General features: G+C 50.2%; 1 protein-coding gene across 1 annotated transcript; it reads right to left on the reverse strand.

Annotated features, from left to right (window-relative positions):
• Positions 1–1,585: 1,585 nt before the first annotated feature.
• Positions 1,586–11,662, reverse strand: Nptx2 (neuronal pentraxin 2). The gene is made up of 5 exons (XM_027953265.2): positions 11,240–11,662; positions 9,392–9,608; positions 4,631–4,875; positions 2,750–2,929; positions 1,586–1,813 (listed from the first exon to the last, which is right to left on the reverse strand). The coding sequence occupies exons 1-5, from the start codon at positions 11,660–11,662 to the stop codon at positions 1,586–1,588; spliced, it is 1,293 nt and encodes a 430-aa protein (XP_027809066.2).
• Between the last annotated feature and the right edge of the window lie 6,096 nt (positions 11,663–17,758).

Consider the following 17,758-nt stretch of genomic DNA (forward strand, 5'->3'; position numbering starts at 1 on the left):
GTGGGTGGTGGAAGGACAGGGCCTTCAGAGTCGCAGGCTGGCTGTGCCCCTGGGTCTGCCCTTCACTGGCTGTGGACTCCAATTGCAGCTTTAATTGTTCTGAGTTCACCTGCAAGGGGTAGCCTTTCAGGAGTTTGTTAAATGAATTAAACGAGGTGCTAAGTGGATTAAATGGGATGCTAAATAGATCTGTGGGGCACCTGCACAGATTAGGCGCTGAGCAGAATGTCACCTGGAGGCAACTCAGGGTCCCCTTGCTGAGCTCGATCCTCAATCCTCGGGTTGAGAAGAGAGTGACAGCCTGGGGACACAAAGCCTGCTGGGCGTCCACAGCCTGGCGCTGGGCAGGGAGGGGCAGACCTGGGCTAAACCCTCCCACAGGCCCACGGTGTGCCCTCAGGGTGCCCCCCCCAAGCCTCAGCAGCTGTGCTTCTGCCCACCCCTCCTACCCTCGGCCTGACAGGGAACACAAAGCCCAAAGCATCTTCCAGTGCATTTTAATCAAAATTCCATCATGAAGAGAGTTCTCGTGGCATACAATATCAGGATGAGCACGTCAACTTGGTCCTACGAATGGAATCTCCACAGATTTGCACTTCAAACAGGTATGAAAAATAAAATATATAATATTTAGCTTTGTAAATTTCCCCACTTAATCACTTTCCCTTTAAAATAAGTTACAATGTGTTAAGCAGCCTGGAGTCACTAGCAGATATCAAATGACACCCATTTCCCTCCCAGTTCTGGGGAAACAGTAGATGGGACGGTGAACTGCTCACAGGACCCACGAGGATGAGGACAAGCACGAGCCTCGCAGGGCAGGACACCAGGAGTGGGAGCCTCCTAATGGCTGTTCTCTTCTGCTGGGAAAAAATAAACCCCCCAAGCCACGGGGATGGTTGTAAAAGCTGCAGATGAACTTTGGCACCACATGAGAAGAGAGGCCTTTCAAAGCCACCGAGCAAGCGATGATTCAGTCAGGGATGATTCAGTCAAAGGGGGGGTTTGAGGAAAGGTGGCAGAGGGGGAGGGGTCAGCTGTCACCGCCCTCCTCCATTCTGGAGCCAGGACACCCCCTCTGCTTGGGAGAAGGCAGGCTTCCTGGTGGCAGCTGCCCCTGCAGGCTTGAGACTCCTCGGACAGGGACTCACAATGCTGTCACCAGCAGGGGTGCACTCCACACAAGGGATGGGGGATGGCTGCACAGCTATTAAAGGGGACAGACAACAAGGACACCAGGGACCCAAGGGGCAGGCAGGGCTGGGCAGCGCCAGCACTTACGGGGACTCTGGAGAGGGGCTTGTGGACCTCACCCCTGGCGGGGAGTCAGCTCTTTGCCCACATGCGGCTCAGGCTTCTTCCCAGGGGACTCCAGTATGACCCCCAAAACAACAAAGTCTTAGGGAGGAACAAACATGCTAGTGACAAATGCTGCCACCCAGCCTCCGTCTCGAAATCCTCCAGGAATGGGCTTTGGGGTCCCGCCCACGAGGGCAGGAGGTTTGACACAGTTTGGCTGGGGAGTAACTGGCCCTGAACTCCCCATAGGGACAGCCTGGTCCCCTCCTGATTGGGGAGAAGGTGGCTACAAGTCCAGGAGGCGCTCCTCACAGGTCTCCACGGGCCACTTGGAAGCTCCTCCAAACACATCGACGTTGTTGTCCACCCAGGGGATGATGTTGCCTGGCATGTTCGTGGAGCAGTTGGCGATGTTGACGATTTCTTGTGCGCGAAGAACGCGGTCCCATATGTTGAACTGGCTGAGCTCTCCCACGAATGCCTGCGTGGCATCGAACCTGCCCCCCACAGTGTCCTGGGAAACGGAACAGGACATCCACATCAGGCAGGACATCCACATCAGGGTGCGTGCACATGCAAACTCGGCTGCTCACTCTCCAGGGACACGGGAGGGAGGAGCACCCCCCACACACTCCCACCTGCCAATCACACCCAGACCCAGACTGTATGGGTCCTCGGGTTCCAGGGCACATCAGGCCTGGAGACAGCTTTCCTCAAAGCACCCATTTTATATGGGGGAAATTGAGGCCAGAAAGGAGACACTTGCCTAAAGCTGGGAGAGTGGCTGGGCCTCCAGACTCCCAGCCCTCAGGGGACAGGCAGTGGAGGAACTAAGGAGGGAAGGGGGCCAAGGAGGGCCCGGCCTCCAAGCCCCACCCAGCGCCTTCCACTGTCCTCACACCTTAACACAGGCTGGCAGGGTGACTCTCCTCTGCCCCCAGCCAGCCACTGCTCCCCTCACCTAGATGGCAAGTTCCTCGGACTTGAGGTCTCCCTGTCCCCTCCCCATCCCCCTGCAGGTTGTGTTCCCCCAGCATTTCCCAAGTGCCCCTGCTGGGGCCAGGGCCAGACCCTGGACAAGGAGCTCCTGGATTCCAGCTGCAGCATCCTGTGCCAGCCAAGGCCAAGTGCTCACGGAGGTTTGCAGGGGCCCTGGAAGATGCCTCTCCACCCCAGAAGGAAGCTGGACCCGAATCCCAAGATGCACTGTGACCACAGGGACACTCCTGCCCCTGGGTCAGAACCACCACACCAACCTGGTCCCTGCCAGTGCTGGCTATATCCCCATGCCTGCCCTGAGACAGCATGAGCCAGCCTGCCAGGGACCTCATTGTCCCTCAGGCCACAGTGGCCAGATCTGTGGGGCAGACAGCTTGGGTGGGCAGCTTGCGGGGAGCCTGTGCTGCTGGCCTGGCATCCCCACCTTGCAGCATCCAGGGAAGGCACCCACCTGCTCCTGCCCAAGGATCAGCACACCTCCTGGCTTGATAGGGTGCCAGGGGGCCAGGTTCTCCCCAGTGCCAAGCTTCTCTCCATCCTGGAAAGCTTCCCACATGCCATCCCGTGTCGTCCAGGTGATACATATGTGGTGCCACTTGCCGTCGCTGACAAATAAGGGCAGCTGTGCAACCTGTGGGTAGCAATGCACAGTGAGGACTGCTGGGCTCTGACCTACAGGGACGCCCCCAGGGCAGGTGAGGCAGGTACCTGGGTGTCCCAGGGCCAACGCTTCTCCCTTTCCCCTGGATCCTGCTGGACTTCCCAACAGGTGGTGACACTCCTGACACTCACACACAGATGGAGGCAGAGGGCAGCCTCGGCACAAGCCCCTGCTGTGACAAGGACACTCTTGGCTTGACTGAGGGCCTACCTTCCCATGGGAGCTCTGAGCTCTAGGTGCAGAGCCCAAGGGAGTCAGCCCCTCCCCCTCCCCCCATCCCCCATCCAACTTGGGAAAATAGTCAGAACTGGGATCCTCTCTCAGGCAGAGTCCCGGATCCCCCAGGTGGCACTCAGGGATCTGAGCGTGCTGGGGGGCGGGGGGGGGGGGTGGTGCCACGTCCTGGGTCCTGCCTGTGCAGAGGGCTGGAAGCCTCTGAGTGTGTGCATGAGCAGGCTCCAGCCACCTGTGAAAGCCACCCAAGGCAGGCTGTGCACCGCCCTGTTGTTACTGCTGGTCTCCTAGCAACCTCAAGCCTCCCTCCCGGGAATTAGATGTTTACAAGAGGTCTAAATACAGAGGAAAACAAGGCCCTCAGGCCTGCAGTGTCCTGGGGTGTTATTTAGAGCAATTAATCCTTGGCTCAGGGACGAGGCTGCTGCTAGGCCTCCACTGCCAACTTAAACAAAGTCTACCTGGGGCACTTCAGGGAAGACCACAGAGCCAGGGGTTCAGCTCCCTCCCCATCCAGCCCTGGAGTGGCTTCAGCAGCCAGGGAGTGAATACAGCCATCAAATGCTCAGATGCACCCAGGAGGAGGAGGAGGCACATTTGTTGAGTATGACCTTAGAAGGAAAGTTTGGAGTTGGGGCTGCAGGCAGGTCCCAGTGGGCCCCACCCCTCTTTCAAGGAAACCTCATTTCTAAATGCCTATTACAGAGGAGCAATTGCTTTGAAAGAAGAAAGACTATGGGTCCAGAGAACAGATGGGCAGTTGGCATGGGCTGGGGCAAGAGCTGACTATAAAGGAAATGAGGAAATCGGGGTGATGATGCGTTACATTAAACATACATGCTGTTTTATATGTGTATAAACACAAACTGCTCATGTGTCTATATCAGATGTATATTATTTTTGTGGGTTACACAACTGAATGCATTTATCAAAACTGGCCAAAACATACATTAAAAAGTGTAAATTTCATCATATGCAAATTATTTCAATAAGCCTGATCTCTCAAAAAGGCATGCCCAGAGCAGCAGTCACCCTCAGACGTGCACACGCGCCCTTTGCCAGAACACTTGGGCGAGTCAGCCAGGCTGTCCCTGCATGCAGATCTGCTCTCTGCTCCTCCCACTCCCTTGGTGACTGGACTCTCTGCTGCCTCTTGGCCAGACTCACAGCTTGGATCACCACCAGCGGCAGCTGCCCCTAGGCTTGCCTGGCTGCCACCCCTCAGAAGGGACTGACTCAGTGCAGAGCTGTCCCTATGAGGAGGACCGCTCTGCTGACGCAGGCCTGTGGCCCCTGCTCTGTGGATGAAGGCAAGTGTGGTTGGCTGGGATCTGGACAGCGTGGTAAAGGCTGGCCGGTGCTGACACCCTCCAGATGTCCACCTCCCTCAACACCTGGATCCACTGCCTGAGGGGTGGGGAGCGCGAGCAGGCCTACCTTGTCATTGATGAGCAGCTCGATGGGGTTGTTACCCCACTCGATCAGCACGATCTCATTGGCCTGCCCGGGCACAGCGTAGGAGAACGGGGTGCCGATGCCCGGCGAGGCACTGGACCGCAGCCACAGGCAGATGGTGAAGGCATACAGCTCGGGCAGTGTCTTCTTGATCTTGCCATACAGGTAGTTTGTCCGGAGAGGAAGGGAGACTTTGAATGCATCTGGTGACTTAAATGCACTGTTGCCTGGGTGGAGAGAGAAGAAGCCACAGCAAGTTAGACCACCCTCCTCCAGCCTGGGCAGGGGAGTCTCTCGGGGACCCCATGCAGGCAGCCCCTAGAATGACTGGCTACCTGTCACATGCTGGCCTTGTTCCAAGTGCTAAAGTCCAGCAGCCAGAGAGACAGTGCTTGCCCTCAGGGAGGGATGGGGAAGACAGACAAGGACCCAGCAGTAAGCGAAAAGGGAAATCGGGCAGCAATTCCAGCTATGAGTGGCTGAGGTGGCCAGCAAAGGATGGCGACCTCAGGGCATGGAAAGGTCTGCCACCAACAAGGACCACCCCATAAGTACCAGCCAGTACAAGGCCCAAGAAGGCCCAGGAAAGGGGAGAAAGAATCTCCTGTGAGCAACGCACTAGACCCGGTAGAGAATTCTGCTTGTCTTTTAGGACAGGAGAAGAGGCCTATTTAAATCCAAAGGGAAAGCTCGGATCCCTTCTGGTTAACATTTCCTATTTTCTTAACTATCTACTTATTTATGATACTGGCTATTGAATCCAGGGTGCTTTACCACTGAGCTGCATCCCCAGCCCTTTTCATTTTTATTCTCTCTCCAGCAGGGTCTTGCTACACTGCCCGGGTTGGCCTTGAGCTTGCAATCTTCCCACCTCAGCCTTCCATGTTGCTGGAAATACAGGTGTGGACCTATATTCATTTTAATAAATTTTATTAAGCCCAGCTTAATAAAACACTGAAAAGCTTCAGGAAGGAGGTAGAGACAAGTTGGGTTTAATGTCCTCATTCATACGGGCATGAGGGAAGGTTCCAGAAAACCCTTCCTCAATGACATCCTCTGATTTTTCCTTGGCTTCTCTAGCAAGGGCAGGGTCCAGAACCCAAGGGGCCTTGTGCTGACAGGAGGAAAGTCTCACAGGGAACTAGACACTGCAGGAGTAAGCCCACGTCACTTGTCACACTAAATAATTACCACCACAAGGGCCAGGAGTCAGGCTCTGGGTCTTGACATTACAACTCCACTTACAAGTGGCTGTGGTCTGAATCTCTGCTGTGGACACCTTTGCTCCTGACTGGCCCTTTCATCCCAGGAGAGGCTGTATCTCCTGAGCATTCCCTGAAGTACGGAACCAGTGGGAGGCAGAAGTGATGCCCTCACTCAGGGAACACACCTGGCCAGAGCCTTGCTGCTTCTAGACCTTTCTAGGACTGGTAAAAACCTCCCAGGTCCCCTGGACACCCACGTGGACACAGCACTTCTAAAATCCTTGAACACCAACTCTCAAGTGGATTTAAGTGACTTTCAATGCAATCTTGGTTTAATCTCAAAATGAATTTAACAACAATAGTCCCTGCTGCCACACATTCCAGTTTGCAGAAAACACTTGATTCTGTGAGGTGTCATGGTGACATGCTTTCCTCTATTTGGGGACCAGATCCTGCCACCGAAGGAGCCCAAATACCCTTCACTCATTCAACACACATTCAGTAAATACCCACAAGGTGCCCGATGGTCAGATAACCTTTCTCCACTACAACCCTCCCCCACTGGACTTGCTTTCAGAAGCCCTTTGGTGCCAGAGTTCACGGGGATCTGAGGAGGGCCTTCTGCACGGGGCAGCAGCAGGGCTCAGTGTCCCCTCCCAGGCTCTGGAGCAGGCAGAGCATCAATACTAGGATCTGGTCTTCCCAGTTGGAGTCTCCCTGACTCACCCTGGCCTGGAAGCTGGGAAGCTGGGCCACAGTGAAGGCAGCGGCTGGGCCCTCATTAGGCCAAACAAAATCAGAGACAGAACCAGACAGTCCCCACTCCTCCATTTTGTAGACTGCACAGTTGAGGTGCTGAGGCTCAGAGAAATGAGGTGACTTACGCAAGGTCACACAGCTAGTGAATAACAGAGCAGGACTGGAAGTCCCTCTTTCCACCACATGTAGCCACCAGCACTTAATCTTCAAGTGGCAAATGGCCATGTTCTTAATGAAGGCATCATTATCTAATAAAGAGAAATGGCTTCTATGCTTGCAGGTGGGCCGGCTTGCCAATTTAATAAGAGTCAGTGTCGGTAATATCGTTAGCTTGGTGACAACAGATAGGTTTAATTAGAGTTAGGAGAGCTGAGGGCAGGGGAGGGGGCTCATACCCTGAAAGCTGGTGCCTTTTATTTGAATAAAAGAGCTTGGAGGTTCAGAGGAAACTTGGTTAAAACCAATTAAGGAATTAAAAGGCCTGACCAATAAATCAGAAACTGCAGGTGGCAGACAAGTCCAAGGAGGGGGGCGGGCAGCCTGGGGCTAGAAGCAGGAGGCTCTGGTCTTCTTGGTGCCAACACGGATTTCAACACAGCCGAGCTGCGCCTCGCCAGCTGGCCAGACTCTAGAAACCCTTGCAAAAGATCGGACCTTACAACAAGGAAAAACGGGCATCCTGGGGACCAGGTAGCATGAGCATTCACACCCAGGGGGTGGGGGCTGCCTGCTAAGCTCCCGGGAGCCTCTTGCCCAGCAGGGCCAGAACCTTCAGTCCTCCTCTGGGTCATCAACCTGAATCCCAGCTCTACAGTGGACACAGGCGTCACTGGCTCTTCCACTTCAGTCCCTCATCTGTAACAAATACCTGCCACAGGGTGGCTGCAGGGCCTAGAGGAGACAGAGTATGAAACCCACAGCCAAGAATCTGGCCCAGAATAGGCCCAGGATCGTGGACCATTGGCCAGAGATCCCCCACTTGCTACATTGTTGAAATCCACCTCCTCTGGGCTCAAGTGGTGCTGCTCAGGACCTTGATGTACTTTCCACCCATAGCACAATGTGGGGCTGGGTGGTTACACACCCCTTTACAATGGTCACAAATAGGACAGAGAACAAACTGGTAAGCAAATGGTCACTTTCCTTAAAGACTCCTCCACAAACTGAGTTGATAGAGCACAAGGAAGATTTCAGAGTTTCCATAGTGGGGTCAAAGGGCACCAGACCATAAAAGCTGAGCTGCTTCTCTTGAGCCAGTCTTCGTCAGGCATGGCCAACAGGGGCGTGGCCCCGGTGTCATCAAGTGTCCCTTCTGGGTTAGATAGCTCTGAGGACTTTTAGTGAGAACTATGGATGGTTGAACCAGGATGCCTGGGCCTGAGTCCTGACTCCTTCCTTCTGGCTGTGAACAGACAGGCTATGGATGGGAGGGGGTCTCCAAGGGGCAGCTCCTGGTGGCCAGAGCCACAATGAAGGGGATTGGAGTAAAGCACATGAAACACAGCGGTTGGGGGACAGACAAGAGGAAGGTGCAGGTTCACATCACTGTTGTCATTCAACAGTGAGTGGCCCAGGCCTCTTTGGTCCCCTTTACCCAAAGGACATTTGTCTGGCTGAGAAGTGAGATGCTTCTCATCTGTGAAATAAATATAACAGCAACCTAATCCCCAGAGGTGAGGCACTCAGCACCTGCCTGCCTATCTCCACGCTGACTTTGTGCACTCCTACAGCACGTCTCCTGGGGGCAACTTGGCCACTGTGCAAGAGAGCTACCAGCCCTCCGGGTTTCTGCTCTGGTTCTACAGCCTCCCCTCAAGACACTAAACTGCAGTGTGCCCACGTCATGGCCCTGAATGTCCCTAGGATCCACTGTGGTTGAGAGCAGGTCAAGGAGTCCACTCTGGCCGTGGCCAGATGCCACCTTCTACTCCTGCCTGATGGAAAGGCCTCCCCTGCAGCTATTCTGCCCTCAGGGAAGACTCTGAGACCTAACGGGTCTCCTGGTGTCACCCAGAAGCAGAGGGGAGGCAGAGAGGAAACTGTCTTTGACACTCAAGAAACCAAGTTAAACAGGTTAGCCACACTTCACCCTGTCAGGGAAGAAAGGATAGACTTCTCTGAAGAAAGAGATAAAAGGAAAGGGGTAAAAGAGACATGTGACTCATGGGATGAACAGACCATGAGTGAATCCCCTTCTCCATCTGGCCCTCCTCAGCCAATGTCATTACAAGAATCACTGGAATTCTGCTATTGGACATTCTCCTATCAAGTAATCCAAGTAATCAAAAATTGCCTTTGCCATGTTAGTGCATCTGAGAAGATTATTATCCTATACTCATTTCAGCAACCAAACTTCACACCTATGCCACCCAGCAATTTGGGAGTTGATAAATACAACCTGAATTATGTAGGGCCTTTGATTCCTCCCTTTGTCTCCTGTGGGAGAAATTTACCCACCACAGTGTGAACAGGGAAGAGAAAGATACCAGAATTTGCTGCAAGGATTAGTTGAGACGAAATGCCCATGTGGCAGAAGGCCAGAGATCGGGTTGTTTACCCAACCTGGTCTCCAATTCATTTGCCTTCCCATGGGTAATGCCAGTAGGACTGGGGACTAATTCCTGAGATGACCATTGTTGGTCACCTTTATTATTTGTACAAATGCCCAAGAACACCTCCATGTTATGCCACAATCACTGCTGTCCATAAACTAAAACCTTGGGTCTGACCACAAGTGATGAAAATCAGGCCATTCAGATAAAACAAGCACAGCACGTACCTCGTTCCAGCTCGGCCACCCTCTGCAGCAGTGCGTTCAGGGTGCTCTCGGTCTTCTGCCGGTGAGCAGAGGTCTCATTGTGGAGCAGGGACTTCTCATCCTCGAGCTCTGCCACCTTGCGCAGCAGCTGCCTCTCCAGCTCCCCCAGCCGTCGCTGTAGCACCTCTCGAAAGTCGCTAGGCAGCCCAGCATTTGACACGTTCGTGCGGAGCTGGAGCTTTTAGTTGCCGAGAGAGAGGGGGACAAGAGGGAGAGACATTCAGGTCAGCTGAATAGAAATTGTGACATGTGGCTCCAATGGCCCGACCACACAGGGAGAAGCTTCCAAAACTCAGCATTAAATCATGCCAATGGCTCAAAAGGGAGCATTTCACTGATGCTTTTTTTTTTTTTAAAGGAAAGGATTTCAAAGTCAGACAGAATTACTTTGCTGCAGTATTTAAAACTTGCAAATCCCATTTTCCCCTCTCAAAGTTGCTTTTCTCCTCTGAATAAAAAATAAAAATTTTAACCACGCAATTCAGAAAAAGACCAAAACAGAGAGGATTGTGTTTTACAGCGTTAATCAATGGTACTCAGAGCTAGTGAGCTTGCATCTAGAAATGAAAGCATCCCCCAAGTTTCAGAGCAGTACAAAGTAAACACCTAGGCTTGCAGAGATATTCTGGAAAATGACAGACATAAAATGTTACTATTCTAAATTCCAGAAATATTTTTTTAATGCTATTTCTAAATCTTCACTTCCTATTTCTCTTATACCTCCGCCACCATGCTGGCTCTGGAAGCAGCCTGCTGCTGCCTTAGCCAAGAGCCCTTGGCAAGTTCTTTACCCCTTCCTACGTCCAAGTGTTCTAAACTGTAAACTGCAAAAAATAGAACTGCCTCATGCCATTCGTTGCAAGGGTTAAAATTAAGTAATATGCTTGACTTATATTTAGTCCTCAAGAAATGTTAGCTGTTAGTAATCACAATGACTAATAAGAGGTACAGATGCTGGAAATACTGTATTTAGCTGTCATGCCAAAAGAAACCCTCCAATAATTTAGCAATAATTACCACCTGTAATTTAAAACCTACTTTTGCTAATAGGTATGCTGATGAATGCTATTAACAGCTATGTCCACACTTCTTAAGTAGAGTGTAAAGAAAAATTAATTGATGATTTCTCTCTCAAAGTTCCAAACTGCACACATCTTTCAAGAAGAGCCAAGGGAATAAGGTCCCCTTCCCCCAAAGCTATCCTGAAGGGCACCTTATAATGGTCCAACTTAGTAGTCAGAGGCATCTTTGAAGTTAAGATGTTTGCTCTGATGCTAATTCTTAAGTCGCTGGCGGCCTCCCTGCACTCTCTTCTCAACGAGTCCCTGCCCCTTCTCTGGTTCAGTCCGACCCTATTTATAAAAGCAAACAGCACATGCCCAGGGCAGTTGACCTCCTGATGCAGCCTCACAGCACTGAACACAACCATCGGGAGCACACCCGGCTCAGAGATTTGGATTTAGCAGGGAGAGTTAAGAGGATATCCGGTCCCAGATATTTCGCTCCAGTCTTGATGGTCGGGGTTAGCTAGCTAGGATCTTGGGAAGTTCACAGTGGGCTCAGCGGGCAGTCCAGGCGCGCAAAGTTGGGGGATTTCAGCCCTTTCCAACAAGGAGATGGGGGTGGGCGGGAGGAAGGGGTGCGACGCTAAGGTCCAGGGCAGGTCCGAGACCCTCTCCCTGCACTCCCAAACTCAGCTCACCCCAAGGATAAGTGCACATCAGACAAGACCATGTACGGATCTCTAGCATAACCTCCATCCCACGACCCGAGGGCGTCACCCCCTAGATACCCCGCGCACGCCACTACCTCGAGGCTCTCCAGGCGGTCCTTGAGGGTCTGCAGCGAGCGGCTGAGCTGTTCCACGACGTGACCCGGGTCCCTCGGCAGGTCGCCCATGGTGTCCTTGCCCGTGGCCGTGCCCCGCGCCTTGCCGCCCGCCAGCCCCTCGCAGCGCGCCAGCTTGCCCGTGAGCTCACGAATGGCCTCGCGCTGCGCACCCAAGGTCTCCTTCTGCTGCACGACGGTCTCACGCAGCTGCAGCACAGAGGCCCGCAGCTCCTCTTCGGGGCTCAGCGCGCCGCCCTGCATGGGCATCGCGGGCAGCTGGCAGCCGGCGCGCGCCGCCTCCGGAGGTAGCGCCGTGCACACGAAGCGACTGCCGGGCGCCGGGCTGTCCTGGGCCCCGGCGACCAAAGCGAGCGCCACGCCGGCGACCAGAAGCGCCCACATCGTTCCGCCGCCGCGCTCACCTCAGCATCTGCAGGTGGACGGTCGCCGTCGGGGCGCGAGGCAGGAGGCGCCTTCGCCGCTGGTGCGTTCGAGCTCTTCGCTCGAGGGGCCGCGTGGGCCGCGGGACCCACGCCACCTGCCGTCGCACTACAGCGCTCTCCTCCCGGCACGGCGCTCTGGCCCGGCCCGGCCTGCGCGCCCTTTCTTAAGTTGGGAGGGGGGGGTACTGGCGCGTGGGGCGCGCGCCGCGGGCTCTGATTGGCTCGGCTGGTTGCGCGTCACGCGGGGGGCGGGGCGGGGGCGCATCTCACCGCGCGGGGCGCCGGGGAGGGCGCGTGGGCCGGAGCCCAAGGAGCTAGCGCGGCGTCCCGGGGCCCCCAGGAAGGGAGCAGTGAGGGCCAAAACGGCCATGGTGTCCTGGGGAGCGGCCGCCCGTAGTGCCCAGGCGCCCCTGGGGCCCGCCCGAGGACGCGGGCCTCAGGGGCTGAGGAGAAGCCGGGAGCCCCCGGCGCCCACGGTGGCTGCGGGCTTCCGGCGCGGCGCGGGAAGCCCGGGGGGACGGTGTCCCGCTTCCCGAGGAGGAGCCCGGGCGCGCTGGAGCCTGGCCGCCCACGTGGACGCGCGTCCTCCCCCAACCCCGCAGACTCGAGGGAATTCTCAGATCCGCAGGTGCCAGGTGTCGGCTGGACGGAGGGGACTCCGCGCAAATGAGGGGGCCAGAGTCACGAGGCCACCCAAGAGCTCTCCTGTGCGTGTCCAGCGACAGCCTAGTTGTAGGCAGTGACCTTATTCAGCAAGACCCGAGCTTGAGGACCATCAGGATGGAGTCATCGCGATGGCGCCACGTCGTAAAACAGCGCCACGTCCTTGTAAATGAGGAGGGGTGGGCACAGTGTCCACTTTCCCAATTTGAGACCGCTGTCCTGTTTCTTGGAGAGAACAGATAATGTACAGAAAACCCCCAAAGGGAGGAGCAAATTTGTTTCAGAATTTATCGATGGCTCATAAAAACAAGTTCAGAGCGATTTTGATGCACAGCTACAGACTGAGCTGAGTTACTGTGCATTAAAAATGGAAATCTTTATTTTTTTTCCTCTCTGTTTTTTAAGAAATCTTGTTGCAAGGTCATTAATCACATTATCCATTCTACCAGAAACAAATGGATTTGTCACTTGTGCACAGAAGCAGAGGTTGATTCTGAAAACAAATTGTATCAAAATAAATGAAATTATTATGATAATATAAAATAGACTGCAGTGATTAATCTCTAGAAACCAAATTCTGACCTGCTTTACACTTCAAACAATAGCTTCTGTTATGTAAATAGTTGTGGGGTTTTCAAGGACAATGTTGCTAAATTGTAAGAAAAGTTCTATTCATGAGAAGCTCTTCAAGGATAAACATTAAGAGACAGGAAACTTGGTCTAGCCACTATCCAAAGCAGAGGACAATGGAAGTAAATGATTCAGGTAAGAATAACCATCAGTGGGAAAGGTATGGGGTGGAAAATGGGGGGTGATGAGTAATGGGCTAATATCTTTGTTGGTCGGCATCATCAGGAAGTGTCAGTTTGACCTTGAATATATAACCTTGAGTAGACTCATTCTTCCTGCATCCTTACTTCAGCTCGTTGAAAACTCAGAAAGTTCAAATAAGCCCACTTATGCACAAATGGCAATAATGAAGGCAGTGAGGTTTCAAAGCACTTTTCGAAATGTTATATTTTAGATGACCCCACAAGGCACCAAATCCAGACATGTTCAGAATTCTCTAGATAAATTTGACTTTTAAATTTTTCACTCATAGATTTGATATTCTTTTACTTGTAGACCTAGGTAGATCTTAATTGGATGTGACAATAGATTATTATATTTCCTGTATTGCTCCGTATATCCCTTCTTGACACAGACTGATAATTCATATTTGCAACTACTTGCATAGAGGTTTGTTCTTTTAATAATTAAATAAAACCAAGTGTATTTCTAGAATTCTAATTTCCTCCTGAACAAAGAAGGCAGTGTACAAGAAGACATAAAAATAGCATATATCCCAAAATAATTACTCCTAAATTTCTTAAAAGAGATTCCAGTAGAAGTGATCAGTGAAATTGCCAAATCCCAGATGGAAAGACCCAGGCATTGGAGATGTTATTCTCTCTGGAGGCAGTATAATTAGAGGGTTTAGTTTGCAGGGTATATGCTATTTAGGGTTTTATTTTGTCTTCCTGTTGCAGTGGGAAATCTGCTGGTTTAGGAATGAGGAGTTCGAGTCCTCATACCAACTGTCACTAGCCACTAAGTGGTGTTGGGCAAGCCATTTCTCCTCTCTGGTCTTCAGTTTCCTTGCATATAAGAGAAAGGGAATTAGGCTAGACTCTCTAGTGGTCCTTCTGGCTCTATTCAAGGGCTTGGTATTTTGAGAAAGAAGGAATTGTTGTTCGGTGTGGCAACCATTTCAGTTTTCTGTTTGTGTTATGAACTACCTGTAGCCAATGGTGAGTCTGGAAAGACAGGCGGGTTGTGTACTACAGCAAGAAAACCTTCACACAAGCAGATGATGTAGCTGTGGTTGAAACCTGCTCTCAGCAACATGGATGCTTATCCTTGATTCACTCACAGCACAGCCATCTTATCTACCTGTATGATCCTGCATGTATGACTCAGGCTACCCAGGAGAATGGCTGTGTGAGTGGCAGAGACCAGGGCCCACAGATTTGCCTCCACTTGAAAAGTCGTGCAGATCTGCAGCAGTGAATCAGCGCCACCTAATCTCTTAGTGTAACTGATGCTGCAGCCTAGTAACCACCCACTCATTCACTATGTCTGCTGGTCCCAGGTCAGCTGAGAGCCCAGGATGGACTTACACCATGTGCTGGGAATCCTGATGAGCTCATTCCGCCTCCATTTTATTGCCCCATCTGTTTGGCTCCCTCATTCTTCTCACATGCATTTTTATCTTGGTCTTCTGGGAAATGTGCTAATTTCCACCATGGTGTCAGAGGATCCCATCATACACTCTTTTACATTTCCTCCTCTATTTCTCGGTGCCACTTGGGAAGTCAAGGATGGGGGTGTGAGCTCAATAACAGAATCCAAGGACAGCTTCCTGCAAACATGACTCAGGAACTGTCCTCGGTGCTGAATTTCAGTCAGAAGGGGGAAATAAGAATGGGGAGTGTGTGTGTAGGATTCAGTGCAGATACCACAGAATTTGGAGGCCCCAGAAGATCCTGACTAACCCTTTTTTATGTATAAAATGCTCAGATCCTTTCAAGAGTGGATTTTTCACTAAACTGAATTGCCTGGGAGAGTGAAAAGAGCTTTAACTTTGGAGTCAGACAGGCTCTTGTTCAGTCCTGGTTTTATAACTTGCCATTTGACCTTGACAGAACCTCTCTGAGCCTCAGTTTTCTCATCTCTAAAATTGAAGCTAAATTTACTGTCAATTATTGTTGCCAGGCTTGAGTGAGGTAACATATGTGAGCATTTAGCTTAATAGCAGGTGCATGGTAGACACTAATGACCCCCCTTCCCCCCTTTTCTCCACCGAGGCCAGGCTTGAATTATATAATTTCTATTAGGAACAAAGTTAAAGTTTTCATTTATTTTCTATAGTATACTTTATGACCAAATAAGTCAAGAATTCTGAGAATAGGCCAGCCTCCTTGGAGGAATGACAGGTCATGAGAACTTCAGGAAAATTTACTAGTGTCTCAACAAGAGAAAGGGATCCTACTCTGTAGGATTTTTTAAAAGATAAAGCATGGTATTATTGAACTCTAATCAGAGAATTCACTCAAAGTGAACAATTTCACATTTACGCTAACAGAGTAGAACACTAAACTGTATCCCAGGACCCATAGAAAATATTTGCAATATTTAACATTTTTAATAATTCTGATTTTGTGTTTCTGTGAGATCTAATAGATATATGCCCCCCAGATAAAATAAGTTTTCTTTCTTCAGCATATCGGGTTCTTCTTGAATAATATATTTCTGATTTAACCTGGGGACTTGTGAGATGAGACTTTGAGTTTTGGGGAGTTTCCTGCACAGGGTATGATCACATGTGGTTGGCAAGGTATGATTTTGGGGATTTGGTTATTAATATTACTCAACTGACCTCAACAAATTTAAAAAGTCTTGATGGCGTCCTCAGGTTTCAAGCAATGTAATCCATCACTAGATAAAACAGGGATAATAACTTAGCTCAGCTTTTTAATGTAAAGGATAGAAGACCAGGGATGGAAGGATGCCAAAGAAAGGAACTTTATGAACTTGGTTTGCTTTGAGGACTTGTAAGAATGTAGTCTTTAATTTCCCCCATATTAGGAAACATTAAGACACCATCTCACTTCTACAATGAATTGCAAAATTGGCCTAATTCTTATAAAGATTTGTAGATCAGTATCTCCACATGATTTAGGCACACAAGTAGCTTGCATGAATCTTTGAAAGTGAGAGTTGGAAAAGATTTTACGGAAATTTGAAGATTTGGAAACAGTTTAAGAAAGATGAAAATGTCATATAGTGATTAACAGCAGGTCCAAGGCCCTCTGGTCCCCAGAAAAGGGGTCTTTTCTCTATACCATTCTGTAACTTGTACATCAAACCATTGAAACAGGTCTTCCCTAAAAATTAACAATTTGCCATTGAGTCCAATGGCCCTTTCTTATCGTTCTTCTGGAACTTATCGAAGTCATCAATATTATTGGTTAATTCCTTTTTTTTTAAAGTAAAGATTCCCATTGTTGATTTCTGTGATGTTGAATTCTTCTGATTTTCTTCCTGTGTTCTGGGCTGACTTGCCTTCCTGTCCTCCTTTCTTCCTTCCCTCCCTCCTTTCTTCCTTCATTCTATCCTTCCCTACTTTCTTCTCTACATCCTCTTTCACTATCTTGTCCTCAGTATATATGTCCAAAGCTGAGTGGTCCATACCTCTCTCCTTTTTCTATACTCTCTATCTTAATAGTTCTTTTAAGTGTTGTTAGTGACATTCCTGGTCTATATTCAGCTCCAGAAGATAAAAAAGAAAATCATCTGCATGTTGGACATCTCACGGATTCACTGCCTTCACTTTTAACTCCCCGTGTCCTTCACTAAAGTCGTCATTCTCTTCCTCATGCCTCTTCTCTTTCTCCTGTGTTCCCTATTTCTGATGTCATTATTTCTGCATCATCCAGATTCAAAACTTTGGATTCATTTGTATCTCTTTCTCTACCCTTGGGTCTATTCAAATTCTAGCCAGTTCCTGAGTTCTATGTCTACTTTTACAATATGTCAGCTCTCTTCTCACTGCTACAGCCTCGTGAGTTTTGTTCAACACTGTATGGTTGCCTCCTAACTGAGCTTTCCAGCCCTACCATCTCCGTGTCAGCTTACGTTCTATTGCCAGATCAAGGTTCCTGAAGGACCCCACTAAAGCAGTGAACTCCCCTACTCAGAAACCTCCAGTATCTCCCTGTACAAATTTGTAAAATCTTTAGTCTTCATCATTTGCCCCTCCTACCTTCCTATTCGAACCTATTTTCTACTGTAAAACGACTTCAAAGTAAACTGTTTGATGCTTTTTTCACCTGCTTTTCAGTCTCTAGATTTGGGGCTCAGCTTATCTCCTACATCTGGAATGAACTTCCTGCCATTTCTAGAATCACAAAACCCATTCATGCTTTAAGACTCTGCCTACCTATTACCTTCTCTAGAAATTACGCCCGGATTTGACTCGGTCTGAAATGACTCTGTAGAAAATTGTAGGTTATTGAATACCCTTTCTCTTCCTACATTCAGCCCTATACTGTAATCATTTTTTATTGGACCACGAGCTCCTTAATGGCCATATCTAGGTCTGTTGTACTTCCTTCTTTCCTTAAATATCTGTTGGATGTCTTTGTATACAATCATAGTTGTAGGAAAGAGAAAAAGGGTTTTGCTCACCATATAATCCATTCTGTGACTCTGTAGGAAGAAAGTCTTTGTGTTAGAATGAAAGGAGATATTTTCATGAGAGGTTGGGAATAAGATTAGCCCTTGAAAAGGATAACGTGAAGGAGAGGGAGTATCAGAAGAGAGGGTGAAAGACAGGAAGATTGAAGTCATG

Source organism: Marmota flaviventris, chromosome 19 (genome assembly GCF_047511675.1).
Source record: "Marmota flaviventris isolate mMarFla1 chromosome 19, mMarFla1.hap1, whole genome shotgun sequence".
NCBI lineage: Eukaryota > Metazoa > Chordata > Mammalia > Rodentia > Sciuridae > Marmota > Marmota flaviventris.